We start from the raw sequence: 18,422 nt of genomic DNA on the forward strand, positions 1-18,422 counted from the left end.
CACAACGACTAGCTGACGTGGCACATGGTCCGGTGGCGCATCGGATTGGTCTGGTGCCACTCAGCTAAGGAAGGCTCCAATCAGAATCCTGAGTGTGAGGCTACAAGACCCGGTTCAGTGTGCACTAGATCAGTCCAGTGCGTTCGTAGTCAGACAGATTTTGGCTGCTTTTACAAGGAAGGAGGCAACGACTCTTGGCTCCTTTGGGGCTATAAAAGGATCCCATGGCGGCTCCATTCAGCACCCAAGTACTCCAAGAGCACACCAACACTCCGACTCTTTGCAACAAAGTGTTCCAGTGATTTAGTGAGACCCGAGTGACATTTCTGAGCTGTTCTCGCGTCTTTATGACTTTGTGCACTCGTGATCTTTTCTTTTGTGTGTGTATTTTTTCTCCCTACCTTACTCTTAGTTGCAACTTCGATCTTTTGTAAGGCTGCAAGAGATTCCAAATTGTGGAGATTCGTTGCGAACGTGAATATTTGTGATATAAGGAAGAACTGTGACACTCCAGTTTGATCTACGTGATCACTTGAGAGGGGTTGATTGCAACCCTAGTCAAAGGAGGAAATCACAATGTGGATGTAGGCTTTACCGAACCACGAGATAAAAATCGTTGTCTCACTTGTCTCTTTAATTTCTTGCGATTTTCTTTCTTTCTAAGTTCTCAACCTCACTTGTAATATTGCTCTTAGTTTAATTCACATCTTAAAAGAGCAAAGTGAAGAGGACCTTTTCTCTCTTCTCTTCTCTTCTCTTCTCTTCTCCCAAACTTGGTTTTAGTTTACACTAACTTTTTTAGACCAAATTTGTGTTGTTTTAAATCATTTTTGCAGGATCACCTATTCATCCCCTCTAAGTGCTATCATTACCGAGACCACGTAACCAACTCAACTAGAGGCCTATTCACACATATTCGTTGTAGTTTTTTTTGGATACCTAGGTTTTAATAGCATCCTATCTTATAATATTAAATGAAGGGAGTATTATTCAACTATTCTCGCATCTAAATTTTTTACATTCATATATGAATCTAAGTAATTTTTGTTTTACTTAAAATTCGATAAACAAAAATATATTATTATGAAAAGAAAACATCATCCACCCTACTCGAGTTTGGTTAGGCTATCTTCGTAAACTCAAATATAGGGGTGATAATAGATTACGATCTAAATGTTTTCTCGTATAAGTCAATACACTTAATTAATTTTAATTCAAAAATAAATAAAAATAAAGCTTGATACTAATCTGATTCGATCATTACATATTATGATGTAAAATTTATATCACATTGTCTTATCCCAGCTTCTATTTTAAACTATATTTTTAGTATAAAATAATATTTTACACGATCATATCCACCACCGGCCATATACATCAGCTCAAAGTCGTGTTGCGTACATCCAAATACGACAAGAAAGCGCTCGCTTCTTGTCAGAAATCAGATACACACACATTCTCAACGGCTACGCAGGTCACAGCTAGCCTGCCACGCTCTCATCTCCACGCAAAGTTCTCAAGGGCCTTTGTAGAAATGTGCCCTCCTCGAACTGCAACTACCTTTCTTTTTTTTAGCCAATTTTTCCTTCGAAGGGACGAAAAGCGCAGACAAGAGAGAGAAATCGGAATCCAAGCGCAACCAAAAGAGAAGAGGGCAGACACGAGGGAGCGCGTGGGGGGAGAGGGCATGGTCTCTCTCGTCCCGGCAGTCCCGTCTCAAGCAAAAGCTCTCTCCTCTTCTTCCGCTCAGGTGAGTCTCCAGCCCCATTCGATTCGATGTGCTAAGGATCGGACATTGGGCGTGACAAGCGGCGATGCCCTTGTCTGGGTCTCGCACTCGCCTGTGTCGGTTTGGTCCTCTGATTCGGAGGCGGTTGAGGGATTGGTGGGCGTCTTCCTGGATTTGGGTCGCATTTTGCTGGATTTTTGTGGGACTCGACGTCCGAGCTATGCCTGATCCTCTCCGTTTCGCCTCCCGTCTGGGCTACGCTTGATTTGATCGGTTTTTGTGCCTGCCAAGGGAGAAGTTAAAGTAGTCTTTGTTGCAGGTTGCTGCATTTTTCAATATATTGTTCTATGCTGCACTTTGAGTGGAGTTTTGGGGCTTCTAGGTCAATCCGTGTGTATGTTCAAAGGCGCTGCTGCTTGTATTTGCCACAAATCATAGAGTGCTGTAAAATGCCACCTTTACTTAATTGTCATTTACCCCTTCCTGCTTCCGTTCAGCCAAACAGTGTTCAATAATGGTGGTGGTAGGCTACCACCACCACCACTGGTAGCCTTCTTATTTGTTTCATTTTACAGAATTTGAGATGCGCATCTTTAGAGTTGGTATAAGGCGATTACCGGTGCTTTCATGTGGAGTGAACACTCTTTACTTCCTTATTAGGCCCACTGCATATATTCGATCAGGCTGCCCATTTAGTTCGTGACTTGTTTCTATTTTTGAATCAGTACATAATATAGATTAATGTCAATTCGTTTCAGATTTTTTTCCAATTAATATGTTGAAGGATTTCTATCAACTTCACAGTGATATACCGATGCTATTGGTACTTGTCAAGTCATGATCTTGGCTAGCAATGTATCTATGATATCAATGAGATTATGAGAAAGGCAACTGCCACCGCGTAGAGTAATGACTGACAGAATATAGTGGGTGTCCTATTGACCTTATCATATCAGTGAGATTGTTTATTGCATTAACCACTGGATTTCATAAATTTTGCTCATGATGCTTATTTCCAATCTTCACATGGACACTTCTGTATATCTTTGTTCTTGCCTAAACTACTTGCATGTGCTAGCGCTTTGTTGCATAAGCGCCACTAACATTGCTTTAAATTCCGGCAATTGTAACATTGAGTTTCTCGGTTGAGTGATCGTATTCATCGCCCTTGTGTTTTAACTTAAGTTTTAAGCAGAAGTGATTTTTTGACTTCTATGTATAGTGCACCAATCACTGCAACATACTGGCCTGAGGTCATTGAGTTGGTGAAAGGGAAGGAGGGGGTATCATGGGCATCTCATCCAAGTGGATTAAATCCTTGGTTGGCATAAGGAAGCAAGAAAAAGCGCAGAATGCAGAAAAGCAAGAAAAAGGGTGGAACGCTGAGAGCAGTGAAACTGTAAGTCATGACATTCCACTTAGGTTTATTATTTTGTGCAGATTTCATATCAATGCGTGTGGGCGTCCTCATTAATGAATTATTCATGTTGCCATGTTCAAAAATCCATGTACACCTAAAGTTTAAGTATAGCTGCTACAGTTCAGTTTTGTGATGATTTTTTGAAACATTACAGCACATTGAGTTAACTATAATTTGGCTTAATGTGATGCCTGAACCCCATGACATCAATGATGCACAATACTTATCTAAGTATTTTTCTTATTTTCCCTTTTTTCGTGAGCACAACTTGGAGAACTGCAATTGTTTTTGTTATGTCTTTCTCTTTGTGAAAATGACAAGCCTTGAAGAATCAGAAAGACTGCAAAAGAATAGAGGGTTTACCAAAACTTGTTCATTGGATGCCACATAGCTTCTGTTGTTGACATGTCTTCGTCACAAGCCTGTTCCTCAACCAATATGCTTCACTTTCAGAACTTGTTCATTAGTGCACATAGAGGGTTTACCAAAACTTGGTCATTAGTGCACATAAAGACGACAAGTGTATTCCATTACGTTTGGTACCAAGAATACATGATTGCATGGAACATGCTGATTAATGAGAAATATTGTTGACATTACATTGCTAATGCCAACAACCCTGCATATTAAATGTGCACTGATGTAGCAACACTGAAGTATCAGTTACAGTGCTTCTATGCCCTCTGACCTTACCTATTGAAGAGAAGAAAAGACAAAAGGCATGCTGAAACAAAGTTGTGGTTGTGCACTTAATGGCATCTTTCTAATTTAATTTCGAGTTTGCCTGTCAGTGATGGATGGACGATAGATTTGTGCACAACTAGACTATTGATTTGTCCTTACTCTATGGAATCTTTTTTAAGATGGTCTGTTTTGTCCTTGAGGCAATGAAATCTGAATGTAATTAAACTGAAGTTCCTACCTGTAAATCAGTTAACTACTTGCCTAGTTCGATTATATCTATCTGAAGCTTTACAGTTCTAAACCTGTAAATCATTAACTACTCGCCTAGATCAATTACAGGTACTTGAAGCTTTTACAGTTCTAAACCTTTGCATGCACACGTTCATTTAAAAAGACTAGATCAACCTAAGAGGAAATAGGGTAACATTTTATTAAGAAGAAAATAGGCACCCAAATTTGTCTCGACGAGACTTGAATCCGCTGAACTAGCTCAGCTTCGTTTGCACACATTTGTGACTGTTTACTAAAATAGTTCCGTACAATTGAATGGCATACAAACTATTGTAGCCTCTGTCATGAACTGTATGTAGTTTGTCCATATGTGACTTGTATATATTACAGATTTACGATGCTTGATGTTTTACATCTGTCATATGTTCCTGCAATCCAACTTGACTTGCTGATTATCACCATTCTACTTTAACCTATTATATCATTTTTCTTTTAATTTTATTAGCTTTTCACCATGAAAATGAATTACAAATGTTGCAGAAGAGCTCTGCTAATCAATCACTGCACAAACGGAAACATTCTTTGGATCCCGGAGCTGCACTTGCAGTCGAAGAAATTACAGTACAAAGTGAAGCATTGACTGATAACAAAAGCGCACAAATGGTTTCAAATTCATTTTTTTCAGACAGTACACCGCTTGATGTGCACATTTCTCAGGCTGAACATCATAGTAACGAAGATTTGGCCGCAACTGTTGTCCAGTCTGCGTTTCGAGCGTTCTTGGTACGTTCTTGGTACGCTATCTTTTCAAAACATTCTGTTACCTAGTGATATACACTAAGTATAGTATATATTGGTTATGGTTGTATTGATTTTCATCGATTTATGAAAATAAGCAACTTGGAAACTTTCAGCTAGTGTCGTCGATATGAAATAAGATGATGCAAGAAAAAGGAGAACTTTTTAGGGAGTTCTACCAGTTTGGGTTACTAGGAAGTCCTATTATTCTTCAATGGTCAGGAAAGCATAAACACTATGATACTGAGTACTGAGGCTTCCTTTACCAGCTTTAACAGTATTTAGGTGCAAGTTTTGTCATTTTAGTAAAGCACCGGTTAAAGAATCAACAACTTTAGTAAAACATTTTAGTTCATGATTTAATTTCGCTTCTGGTTTTGGATTTCTGATTTTTTTTATTCATATCTACCAGGCTAGGCGTGCTTTACGAGCTTTGAAAGGAATAGTTCTACTTCAAGCCCTTATTAGGGGCCATTCTGTTAGAAGGCAGACAGCAGAGACGCTTCAGTGTATGCAAGCGCTGGTAAAAGCAAAAGCTCGTGTCCGAGCAAGACAAGTTCGTGTTGCCTTAGAAAATCAAGTGGCACGGAAAAAGATTCCTGAACAAGATGATCATGAGAACCATGTCCGAGAAGTCGAGGTAAGAAACATAGTCTCGAAGTCGTAATGCTGCTAGATGTCTCACTTAAAAATGGAAGGACAGATCTAGTGCTGGCGTCTCCTACATGAGTGGGGTCTACAGAAGGAATAACCGAGGCAAGTCTTAGCTCTGCATTTTTGCAGAGGCTGCATCGAACCCAGGACTGCGTCAGTCCTGTCCCTCTGCCAGATGTCTCACTTGTTCCATATTTTTGCATCGTTTCCTTGGCAATACCTTTTCCCCTAGGAACATATATTGCATGAAGGGAGGGGGTCTGTGCATGAATCTTCTTTGATCCTTTGTTGTTGTTGTGTGTGTGTGTTTTGTTTTTTACCCGAGTACATTTTATGCTTCATAGGTTTCTGCATTTATTCTTCATTATCTAATTCTGGCATTTTTCACCTTGGCCTACATTGGCCCTGGGGTGATGCGATCATGCGATGTCTTTTTCCTCGGTCACGCAGAAGATAAAAATGGGGTAGAGAGACCCTACAAAAACAGAACTACCTACTCACAAAGCATCCAACAACACATTCACAAACATACCCAAAGGGAAAACAATAGAAAACAGAAATGCCTAAAAACCAGGGGGAGTGACCTCAAGAAAAAAAAGTTTAGGCACTATCAAGCAAATGGGCAGTCAACAAGGTGATGCCTTTTTCTTCAGCTATACCCCAGAGCCTCATTTCCTCAACGACCAAGATGAGGTGATGCACAATGTCAGTTCGATGGGGCTGTGGAGAGTAATTCATAGTAATTGGGTTGGTGGATTAGGGTCAGGTAGTATTTTCTTATGAGTTGACTTGTTCATAACCACTGCTTCTGACTCATGAGGACAGACGACCTTGCAATTGCAATTAAGGTCGAGAAAGGCACTGAACACCAGCTGCCCAGGATGTAATTGTGTATATCTCTGAAAGCAGTTTACTCAGTGAGAGACCTTTTTTGTGTGTGGGAACAAGGGTTTGATACCTGGCTGGCAGCACTACAGCTGGGTGACTTGCCTTGTTTGCATGATTTCAGTAGAATATGTCTATGATGTTTTTTGATCCATTTTTGATACATTTCCATATGTTGAAGTAAATATCTACTATTCTAGCAATAATATGTTTCCATTCTTGTTGGCCTGGACAATGAACACCAGAATTTGTTTTTAAGTGTCCATGATTTTTTTTCCTGCTACGAAAATTGAGGAAGTCAATAATTGTTCTTATCTAATGAGCTCTTTATTTCTATATACGGTTCTATTCTTGCTTCTGCAACGACAATAAATGCAGGGAGGCTGGTGTGGCAGTATTGGTTCCATGGAGGAAATGCAAGCTAAAGCACTGAAAAGACGAGAAGCTGCTGCTAAGCGTGAGAGGGCAATGGCATATGCTTTGACTCATCAGGTATTTTTTGCCTTTTTGGAGGGTACATTTGCTGTGCTGAGAAGTGAGAACTGTACAAGTTGCAAGCTGACGAGAACTTGTGGAGTGAATTAGTTCAACGGTTTAGTGCTTGAGGTTATGTTAATTATTTTTCTTGATTATAGATTTATAGTTAGTTTCTTCTAAAAAACGGCAGCCCGGTGAAAAATATTTTCCTTGGTTATAGTTTGTTAGTTAGAGAAATATATATGCTATTTTTAGGTTAAACTGGTTAGTGCGTCCAATCTAACATGGTATCAGAGCCAGATGTCTCGAGTTATGTCTCGAGTTCGAATTCTGGCAGAGGCTTTTTTAGTGCTTCCGCCTCTTTATTTCCACGGTTACGCCTTTCTCTTCAGCTGCATGTAAGTGGGGTGTTTAAGTGTATAAGTGGATTGTCTACCTTGTCCTAACAGCTTAAATTTTTGTGTTAAACTGGTTAGTGCGTCCACTATAACATATATGTATACTGTTTATTTTTCTTGGAAAATACATTCTGTCTTTGCTGCCTGTTGCGTCTAAATGAGCACAAACAAATTGAAGGTCTTTACACTTAGCAGGTCATTATTGTACTAATTTCCTCAAATCACCAATCTGAATTGATGCTCATACCCAACTATCATTAATGTTCCAAAATTACTTACAATATAAACAACAATTATTGCTTGTTTGCTTATTACAGCCCTTCCTACAACTTTGTATTACTTTTCAATATCTCTTAGGTTATGAAGTCACTGACAAGTGTTTTCATCTTTGTCAGCGGCAAGCTGGTTCCAAGCAACAAAATTCTTTGAGCCTGCAAGGTCTTGAACTTGGTGAGAACCACTGGGAGTCAAATTGGTTAGACAGGTGGATGGCTGTACGTCCATGGGAGAACAGGTTACTTGACTGTAATGCCAAAGAGAGTCTGCCAACGCATGAAGATAAGGATGAGGAAGCAAATTCTCAGATCACACCAAAGGGTAAAGTGTCAACTTCAAATACTCCTGGTCTGAGCAAGAAGAAAGGTGTTAACCACAAAAAGTCATATTCAGATGTTAGTTGTACTTCATTTGCACGACCAGCAAATGTATTACCATCCACATCTTTAGGATCATCCAAACAGAAGGCAAAGGCTGTGGGTGAAGTTTTTGAGGAAGTCAGCTCCCAGCCAACAGATATAGGTTCTAAGGATGTGCACAATTCAAAAGATAAGCTTGTGCAAGTGAATGGACCAGCCAAGAAGCGGTTATCCCTCCCAAATAATGGTAAACATACTGTTATCTTGGTCCAGATGTTTTTTAATTGGTGCACAAAATGTAAGTAGAGGGACTCTAACTCTCATCAGAGGATGACACTATGAGTTGGGGCAATTTTCTGTTTATTTCCTCAAACACTACACAATGCCATACCCTTAGAGGGGTTGGGGACACATATTTATAGCCCTAGGGGCTGCACTACCACACCTTCTCACACACACTACACAACAGGATTGTCCTCTAGATGCTAAAGAGACTACAGAGGACAGTCAAAAGCGACTGTTGTCCTCTAGATGCTAAAGCGACTACAGAGGACAGTCAAAAAGCGACTGCTGTCCTCTAGATGCTAAAGAGACTACAGAGGACAGTCAAGCTGTCCTCTAGATGCTAAAGGACTACAGAGGACAGTCAAAAGCAGGTTGTCCTCTAGATGCTCAAGACTTATTCCATCATTCTTCCCCTAAGTCTTGGGCGTCGTCTTGTGAGAAAGTTGGGCCATCCCGGACCTGGAGCAAAGCTCAACAAACTTGATCTTCCCAAGGGGCTTGGTGAGCAGGTCTGCAAGCTGATCCTTGGTGTTGATGTAGCGCGCCTTGATGCTCCTTTCTGCCAAGCAGTCTCGGATGAAGTGGTATCTCAGCCGGATGTGCTTGCTCCGTTCATGGAACACGGGGTTCTTGGCCAATGTCAGAGCGGACTGGTTGTCCACCCTGAGTTCCACCGCTCCAGTGTCTCTCCCGAGGAGATCACCTAGCAGTCGAGCCAGCCAGAGAGCCTGAGTCGAAGCAGTGGACGCCGCTATGTACTCGGCCTCGCAGCTGGACATGGCCACCACCTGCTGCTTGACCGACTGCCAGCTAATGAGGCACTTGCCGAGGAAGAAGAGGATTCCGCTTGTGCTCTTGCTAGTGTCGATGTCGCCGGCGTGGTCGCTGTCGCTGTACCTGACAAGGTGTGCCTCCCCAGGGCACCTCGAGTAGTAGAGACCGTGGTCGAGAGTCCCCGCAACATAGCGGATGATCCTCTTCACAGCCTGCTCATGCTCCGTCGTCGGTCGCTGCAAGAACCGACTAACGTAGCCGACGGAGTATGCCAAGTCAGGCCGTGTGTGGACGAGGTAGCGAAGGCTCCCCACAAGACGTCGGTACTGAGTAGCATCCACCTCCTCCGTCGTGCTGTCGCGACTCAGCTTCAGCCTCTCCTCCATCGGAGTGAGAGCTGGGTTGCAGTCGGTGAGCCCAGCCAGCTCAACAATGCGCCTGGCATAGGCGGTCTGGCGAAGTGTGATCCCGGAGTCTCCATGGTGCACCTCAATCCCCAGGTAGAAGGAGAGATGCCCCAGGTCACTCATTTGGAAGGTGGCCTTCATCTCTTTCTTGAACGCTGCCACCTCTGCATCCTTGGCACCGGTGATCACCAAGTCGTCGACGTAGACACCCACCAGCAGGGCACTTCCTCCATTGCCCCACCGATAGATGGCCGCCTCGTGCGGGCTTGGCGTGAAACCCATTCCTTTGAGCGTGGAATCCAGTTTGGCATTCCACGCCCTCGGTGCCTGTCGCAGGCCATAGAGAGCCTTGCGCAGGCGCAACACCTTGCCTTCCTTGCTAGGGATCGCAAAACCTGGCGGCTGGTGTACGTAGACCTCCTCCTTTAAGTCGCCGTTAAGAAACACCGACTTGACATCCATGTGATGAACATGCCAGCCCTCCAGGGTTGCCAGCGCGAGGAGGAGTCGCACGGATTCCATCCGTGCTACAGGGGCGAAGGCATCGTCGAAGTCGATCCCCTCCTGCTGCAAGAAATCGCGTGCCACCAAGCGAGCCTTATGCTTGACGATGGCGCCGACTTCATCCCTCTTCAGTTTGAACACCCATTTAAGGGTGATCGCGCGATGACCATGAGGGAGATCAGCGAGCTCCCAGGTGCGGTTCGTCTCAACCGCGTCCATCTCCGACTGCATCGCGGCACGCCAAGCCGCATGTTTCTCGGCCTCCGCGAAAGATCGAGGCTCACCATCGTCGCATGCAAGATGCAACTCTCCTGCCAGAATGCGAGATGCAGGGCCTGGCACCGACGGGTCGATGAGAAGGCCCTCCACCCTTCGATACCGCAACGGCTCGCCGTTGTAGCACGCGTCGACGCGCTCCTCGTCGCGGGACAGAGGGGTCATGAGCTCCACTGGGTCGTGCTCGACACGAGCTGGTGTCGGAGAGGACGTTCCCGGAGAGGGTACCGTCGGTGCTGGAGTACGTGGTGGCGAAGAGCTCGCTGTAGCCGGAGTCGTGGCTGGAGTGCGTGGTGGTGAAGAGCTCGTTGTAGCAGGAGCTGGAGAGTGTGGCGCTGGAGTTGGTGGAGACTTGGGGGCTGGGGTAGACCTGCTCGGAGAAGAGTTGCCTACTCCCCCAGCTCCCTCAAAGTGGACGTACTCGATGGTGAAGTCGTACGTCGGAGTCGTGCCGTCGTCCACCGCCTTGTCCCACGCCCATCCTCACCCTTCGTCGAACACTACGTCGCGCGCCGTGCGCACACGCTGTGTTCTTGGGTCAAGGATGCGGTAGGCCTTCGAGCCCTCCGCGTAGCCAATGAACACCCCCGGGGTGCTTCTATCGTCGAGCTTGCTGATGTGGCCAAGCTCCTTGGTGAACGCGAGGCAGCCGAAGACCCGTAGGTGAGAGACTGCCGGCTTGCGCCCATGCCAAGCCTCGTACGGTGTCATCCCGTTGAGAGCCTTGGTGGGCGAGCGGTTGAGGATGTAAACCGCTGTCACCACCGCCTCTCCCCAGAAGACAGCTGACATTCCTCTCTGCTTGAGGAGAGCCCGAGCCATCCCCACAACCGTCTGGTTGCGCCGCTCGACGACACCGTTCTGCTGCGGGCTGTACGGCGCGGAGTAGTGGCGCTGAACGCCCTCATCCGCGCAGTACGACGCGAACTCAGCCGCCGTGAATTCGCCGCCGTTGTCGGTGCGCAGCACGCGCAGCTTGCGGCCGCACTCCGCCTCCGCAGCGACCTGCACACGCCTGATGCCGTTCGCAGCCTCTCCCTTGCTGCCAAGGATCATCACCCACATGTAGCGGGAGAGATCGTCGACGAGCAGCAAGAAGTAGCGTCGTCCTCCTGGTGTGGCTTGTGTCACCGGGCCACACAAGTCCCCATGCACGAGCTCGAGCCTCTCCTTGGCTCGGAAGCTCGACTGCTGGGGAAAGGGGAGTCGTCTCTGCTTTGTCAACACGCAGACATCGCAGAATTGTTCCACATGGTCAAGGCACGGCAGGCCTCGTACCATCTCCTTGGCACTGAGCCGCTTCAGGGCCTCGAAGTTAAGGTGCCCGAAGCGCTCGTGCCACTGCCATGCCCCGTCGTCTCGACGAGCAGCAAGGCAGCAAGGTTGTGCCACCTTCACATTGAGGATGTATAGCCGATTTTGGACTCCTGTGTACCTTGGCAAGAAGGCGACGAGAGGGATCCCAGATCCTCATGACTCCGTGCTCGACCTCCACGCGCGAACCGTTCTCATCCAGTTGTCCCAAGCTGATGATAAAGTTCCTCAACGCGGGGATGTAGTAGACTCCGGTGAGCAGCCTGTGCTCACCAGACGCGGCGGTGAAGACGACTGAGCCGGCGCCCTTGATCTCTACGCCGGAGGCGTCCCCAAACTTGACGGAGCCTCGGACGCTAGAGTCAAGCTCGGTGAAGAACTCCCGTCGGCCGGTCATGTGATGAGTGGCGCCGGTGTCGAGGCACCATCCTTCGATCATGTCCTTGTTGGAGCCGTCGCCGAGGAAAGCGCGTGCTTTCGACTCATCAAGGTGGAGTGCCGCTGCGGCCGGTGCCGCTGGAGATGGCTCGATGCTTGCATGTGCCAGGAGCAGGGCCTCCTCCTCCGCCTCCGCCTGTGCGACGTTGGCCTGGCCACGTCGTGGCTGCCGACAATCCCTGGCCCAGTGGCCAAGCTTGCCGCAGTTGTGGCAGCCGTCGTCTCGTGCCGGCTTCTTGTTGCCGATGGCGCCGCCTTGGGCACCTCCACGTGCTCCACCCTCAGCATGTCCTCGCGCCCCGGCCTGGGCGCCTCCACGCGCCTTGCGCGGCTTGCCGCGTTTGCGGCCTCGTGTCGAGGAGGACTCCCCCTTCTTGTCACCCTGGCAGGCCTCCCACTGCTCCCGAGTGAGGTGTAGCTTCCCGCCGATAGTGATAGGCCCAGAGAGAGCCTGTGGTTCGTCGCTGTCGACCACCTTGAGGCGACCAATTGCCTCTTCGATCGTCATCGTGGAGAGGTCTAGCAGAGACTCGATCGAGCGAGCAATCTGCCTGTACTTCTCGGGGATGCAACGGAAGAGCTTCTCAACAGCTCTCTCCTCATCGTAGGTGTCGTCGCCGAACTGCACCATCTTCTGCAACAGAGTGTTGAGGCGGAGAGCAAAGTCATCAACATCCTCACCTGGCTTGAAGGCCAGGTTCTCCCACTCCTTGCGAAGTGCCTGCAGTGTGGTCTTGCGGGCACGATCGCTGCCGATGCGGGTCGCAGCGATGGCGTCCCAGGCCTCCTTGGCAGTCCGCTTCTGGGAAAGCGAAAACTGCATCTCGGGCGGGACTGCAGCAATGAGGGCATCCAGCGCCCGCCGATCCTCGTGGTAGTCGACGTCGTCGTAACGAACTGCTTCCCACATGTGGCGAACCTGGAGCCGTACCCTCATCACCACGGCCCACTCGACGTAGTTGGTCTTGGTGAGGGTAGGCCACCCACCGTCGGGACCGATGTCCCTGACAATGGCCTGGGCCATGCGGCGACCATGGTACCGATCCGGGAAAGGAGAACCGCGCCGCCTGTAGAGGCCGAGATCTCCGTCGACTCGGTCGCCGCCGCCTGGAGCACCGCCGGCGCGTCTACGCCCGTCTGGGCTGCCGCCGCGTGCGCCCCCGCCTGGAGCGCCGTCAGCTCGTCGGCGCCTATCTGGGCTGCCGCCACGCGCGCCCCCATGGGGATGCGCGGCTGCCCACTGTGCCGCCTGCTCTCGCGCTGCTTCCCTCGCCAGCCTGAGCTCTTCGTCGGTGTTGTCGTCGACAGAAGCAGAGCTGCCAGCTCTACTGCCGCGCAGAACCTCGAGCTCTGTTGCCGCCGCACGTGCAGCATCCGCCGCCTCCGCTGCTTCTACTTCCGCTCTCGCCGCTGCCAGTTCCGCCGCCGCCAACCGTGCTGCCCTCGCCGCTGTCGCTGCAGCCGCTGCTGCTGCTCGCTCTCGTTCTTGTGCCGCGGCGACCTCGGCTTCCTGCTGGCGCCGCGCACTCGAAGTGACCGAGCGTAGGGACATGGTGGGCTAGTGAGGGGTCGCTGCGTGTGGAAGAGGCTGTCTCAGACGAAAGGTTGCTCGTCTGAGCAGGAGAGGAAGGAACAGTTGGAGCTCTTGCTGCCGACTGAGTGTGGGGAGAGGCGCGGGAAGGAGATGAGCAAGAGATGTTTAGGCTACAGGATAGTTTGGCTCCGATACCAATTGTAAGTAGAGGGACTCTAACTCTCATCAGAGGATGACACTATGAGTTGGGGCAATTTTCTGTTTATTTCCTCAAACACTACACAATGCCATACCCTTAGAGGGGTTGGGGACACATATTTATAGCCCTAGGGGCTGCACTACCACACCTTCTCACACACACTACACAACAGGATTGTCCTCTAGATGCTAAAGAGACTACAGAGGACAGTCAAAAGCGACTGTTGTCCTCTAGATGCTAAAGCGACTACAGAGGACAGTCAAAAAGCGACTGCTGTCCTCTAGATGCTAAAGAGACTACAGAGGACAGTCAAGCTGTCCTCTAGATGCTAAAGGACTACAGAGGACAGTCAAAAGCAGGCTGTCCTCTAGATGCTCAAGACTTATTCCATCACAAAATACACGTTAGGATCATTTTTTTTCTCTAGAGCGCACATGAGAACTGTACATCATTATATTAAGAAGAAAATAGAGAGTAGTTTCTGAAAATGCTAATGGCAATCATTGAGAAATTTTTTGAAGTAGTAGCTGAAAGCAACTAGAACCATCTGGAATAGAATATCTATTGGGGTAGCTTATTTGTGTTTTTTGAGTTCATTCATATCCTCCCCGCTAATTTCTAGTTTATCATGCATTTTCCTCTATCAAATATTTAAACTCAAGTGATGTGCTTGCAAAAAACGTATGTGTTTACCCAAGATTTTTTTTAAAGCTCCTTTAAACATTGCAAAGAGAAATACTGAAATTAGAATCAGATGCTTAATTTCTTACTTCCTTACTAGTATAAACATGTGAAAGGGGATCTAGCTGAGTAGCACTCCTCAGGTCTTAAGTTGGAATCCTCGTTAGAGAGAATTTCATGTTGTGATTAAAAAAATCCCCTTATCTATCCCACACGACCATGCCAAAGCACATGTCATTCTCACATGGGCTACAGTCAGTGTCAGGGCCTAAGGAGGCCTACGGAGGGGTTGTGGCAGCAACAGCAGCCATGGGCCCTCAAGGGGATTAGATAAGGATAGTTAGAGATAAGATTAGAAGATTAGTTGAGATTATTTAGGAGATTAGTTGAGATTATCTAGTAAGGTTATCAGTTAGTAGTTTGTTGAGAGTTTTTAGGAGATAAGGATCTCTAGCTAGATAGGGGCGGCCAACCGGCCTATTTATGTAATCAATGGATGAGAAATAAAGCAGGCAAGAATTAGAAGGGACAAAACCCTCCTCTTGCTCGGCCGTGGGCAGAGGCCCCCGGCCGACGTTCCTGCCCATCGATACCCCTCTCCAATCCCTCACCGATCTAGCGACCATAACATCTGGTATCAGATAGCTTGGGTTTCGATCTAATCCCATGGCTTCTGCTGCCAATTTCGCGGCGTCATCCTGGCAACCGGCGTCCCTATCTCCATGGACTGCGCCGCATGTCACCTTCGTCATGCCGTCCTGGCAACCGACGTCCCCATCTCCATGGGCTACGCCGCATGCCACCTTCGTCACTCCATCCTGGCAACCGGCGTCCCCATCTCCATGGGCAGCATCATCTGCCAATTTTGTCACCACATACTGGACGTCGGCATGCCCATCTTCAGGAACAGCGCCAAATTTCATCACATCATCTTCGTTGACGGCGTCTCCGCCCCCATGGGCGACGCCACTGGGGGCAACCACGACTCAGCAATCACCAGCTCCATCGATGGGGGACTTGTGGACCAACATAAGGGCTGATCTCGCAAAGATGCAAGCCACGCTCCAGAAGGTTGAGCAAGGGCTGCTGCAAATCAAGGCAGCAGTGCAACATGAGCAGCACCAGCTAGCGTTGTCTGCACGGCTCCGGACGTCGGCGGTTGTGGGCATACAAGCTGCTGCTCGTGGCTTCCTTGCACGACAGAGAGTGCGGGAGATGCGCCGGCAGATGCTCGAGGCAGTCTTGGTGACGGTTGACCTCGACACATGTGGGCGCGACCTCACCCTGTCGGACGGCCATCAGCAGTGGCATCGGGCCGCTATCTCCAAGTGCGAGCATGGTACGTGTCCCGCGGGCGACGAACTTCAACTCTACGGCAGCAGCGGTAGGGAAGACACTCACCTCGTCATCAACAAGGGCGCACTATTTAGCGCCACCACATTCCGCTACCGGCCGCCACGAGGGCGCCTCCGCTGGTTATTGTTGCGACCTATTCCAGGTGCCCATCCATGTGCTCCCCATTCGTGCAGATGGCGTCCATGGGATCCATGTGGCTGCACACGTGCGTGTCCACCTTATCTTATGGGGTAAAAAAATCAGATTCGAAATAATAAGATAAGCCGAGATGTAAAAGGCTTGTCTTCTAGGTGTTTGGTTTTGGGTCAAGTAGACTCGGTCTTTGAGCACCTGTTATGCGGCAGCTCGAGGGCGAGCTGCTTGTCCAGGAGGGGTGTAGTGTCAGGGCCTAAGGAGGCCTACGGAGGGGCTGCGGCAGCAGCAGCCATGGGCCCTCAAGGGGGATTAGATAAGGATAGTTAGATATAAGATTAGAAGATTAGTTGAGATTATTTAGGAGATTAGTTGAGATTATCTAGGAAGGTTATCAGTTAGTAGTTTGTTGAGAGTTTTTAGGAGATAAGGATCTCTAGCTAGATAGGGGCGGCCAACCGGCCTATTTATGTAATCAATGGATGAGAAATAAAGCAGGCAAGAATTAGAAAGGACAAACCCTCCTCTTGCTCGGCCGTGGGCAGAGGCCCCCGACCGACGTTCCTGCCCATCGATACCCCTCTCCAATCCCTCACCGATCTAGCGACCATAACAGTCAGTGCGGAGGACAACACAATAATGAGGTATGGCTGAAGAGGACAAAAAAAGAGAAAAACATGATGCAACACATAGGACTCGAACTTAGAACCTGTTGATTGTAAGCAGTATGAACTTACCACTACACCAAACATGATTTTTACGTATGGCTCTACCCATAGTTGGCCATAACGGGTGCTCCACCACTGGCTATAGTGCAGCCGTGTATGAGATTAGGGGTTCGAGGGATTTCTCTACCTGCGTGAGAAGATCTTTTTTTAATATAATGTCGCGGGGGCAGTCTTACCTGCAGATCGATTTTTTTACTGGTATAAACATCATCTCAGAACTCATGTTACGTTGCCATGCATCACCATCACTCCGTAAGTCTGAATTTTTATTATGTATATGCGCAAACAGTTGGCAGAGAATCAGGGAAGGGACCAACCCGCAGGAATTCGCTTAACAGGTCTGCTCCAAAAGCACGGGCGGACTCTCCTAACCAGGGTGATGAGTTAGAGGCCTGATAACACATTCCTCCAATTTGACGTCGGCAAGCCATCCTAAAGTGTGCTTCTCCAGGTTGCCCATAACGTAACATTCCCAAACGATATCATGCAGCTAGATTTGGGTTGTGATTCATATTTCTGTTGTGTAATGCTGTGGTGTGTTGTGCCTTGTGTGGCCTTTTATTCCGCATCGCCAATTTTCTTATGTTTCCAGCTTCCCTGTAAGTTGTTCTAACTGCTGAAACTAAAAGAAGGAAATGTGCTGTATTGTGTTTATGTGTTGAAGTTTCTCGGGAACTTCGATCCTGCTTTTGCAGTTGCAGAACACCATCCTCTGATTGTATACCTTCGAGTGCAATCATTCAGGTCAAATATGCATGATCCTGATTTGTTTATGTATGATTGGTCGTAAAAGTGAGGGTCATGTGGTCTGTAAACTACCAAACTCTCTCTGTTGGGATCATGTGGTGTGCCACCATATGTGCTGAACTGCTGATGTGCACGAGCCAACTGGTAACAAACAGAAACAGTTCGTGTGGTCTCTGCTACTACAATGAAATGAATAATGGGGGTGCCGGGTTTGAAGGACTTTCATGAAAACTGTTCAGTTCCTTTGAAATATTCCTATGTTTTAAACCATGGTTTAGAGAGGTGTGTGGGACATGGGCGCTTTTTTTTATTGAAAATCTTGTTCGTTTGGCTTTAATCCATCAGTATTTTGTCTTTATGGATTATAATTGCAGCAATACAAATAACTGGCTTTAATTCGAAGTGAACAACCTCATTAGTATAAACAGTTGGCTTTAAGTTGGGCAACCTTTATTTGTTACATTAAAAAAAAATTGTGACAATCCCTCACACGTGAGAAAATTCCAAGTACCTCAGTGTGCTGCAGCTAGGTCAGTCGTAGACAAGAATTGCAGGTAAAGAATCCAATGCGTTCCATTCCATACCTGTGCTGGTGCCGACCAATGAGATCGTTAAAATATGGCGCGCACGTCGTTGGATCAGACATCAGAGGGACTGACACCGACCCGGGTCAGACGAGATCTACTACTACTCTACTAGTAGCATTCTTCTGCTTCTGGTCTTCTGGATGTAGTAGATGTACCATTTTTAAAGCCTTTGCTTCGTCCACTAACTCATCGATCAAACAGGCGAGAGGTAAAAAAAAAGCCCACGGTTGGCCGAAAATCAAATTAAACGAGCGTCTTATTCGCCACGGCCCGTACGTACTAGACGATAAGGTCGTGAAGACGGAAGAAGTACAACCGTACAAGATTGCAAATGTCAAAACAAGATGACGTGCCCGTGTTTGGACAGACGCGATAGAAGGATTACTTTTCCAAAATGGGAATAGTCCTGCTTAGCTCACTCTAGCTATATACCGCCTCTACCGATATAAAATCATGATCCTCCCGTGTCTTTAAGACTAGTGCTAGTATATGTATACCCACTCCACGCTCCAGCCAATAATACAAACATAAGGTGTCAGGAAATTTATT

At 47.6% G+C, this 18,422-nt stretch overlaps 1 protein-coding gene across 1 annotated transcript; it reads left to right on the plus strand.

Annotated features, from left to right (window-relative positions):
• Positions 1-1,598: 1,598 nt before the first annotated feature.
• On the plus strand, positions 1,599-17,223 carry LOC100193243 (uncharacterized). The gene is made up of 7 exons (NM_001138393.2): positions 1,599-1,750; positions 2,952-3,128; positions 4,605-4,847; positions 5,275-5,502; positions 6,780-6,893; positions 7,672-8,158; positions 16,829-17,223. Exons 2-7 carry the CDS (start codon positions 3,018-3,020, stop codon positions 16,933-16,935), a joined length of 1,290 nt encoding a protein of 429 aa, NP_001131865.2. The 5' UTR covers positions 1,599-1,750; positions 2,952-3,017; the 3' UTR covers positions 16,936-17,223.
• The last annotated feature ends 1,199 nt before the right edge of the window (positions 17,224-18,422 follow it).

The sequence above is a fragment of the Zea mays genome, chromosome 1 (genome assembly GCF_902167145.1).
Source record: "Zea mays cultivar B73 chromosome 1, Zm-B73-REFERENCE-NAM-5.0, whole genome shotgun sequence".
Classification (NCBI taxonomy): Eukaryota; Viridiplantae; Streptophyta; class Magnoliopsida; order Poales; family Poaceae; genus Zea; species Zea mays.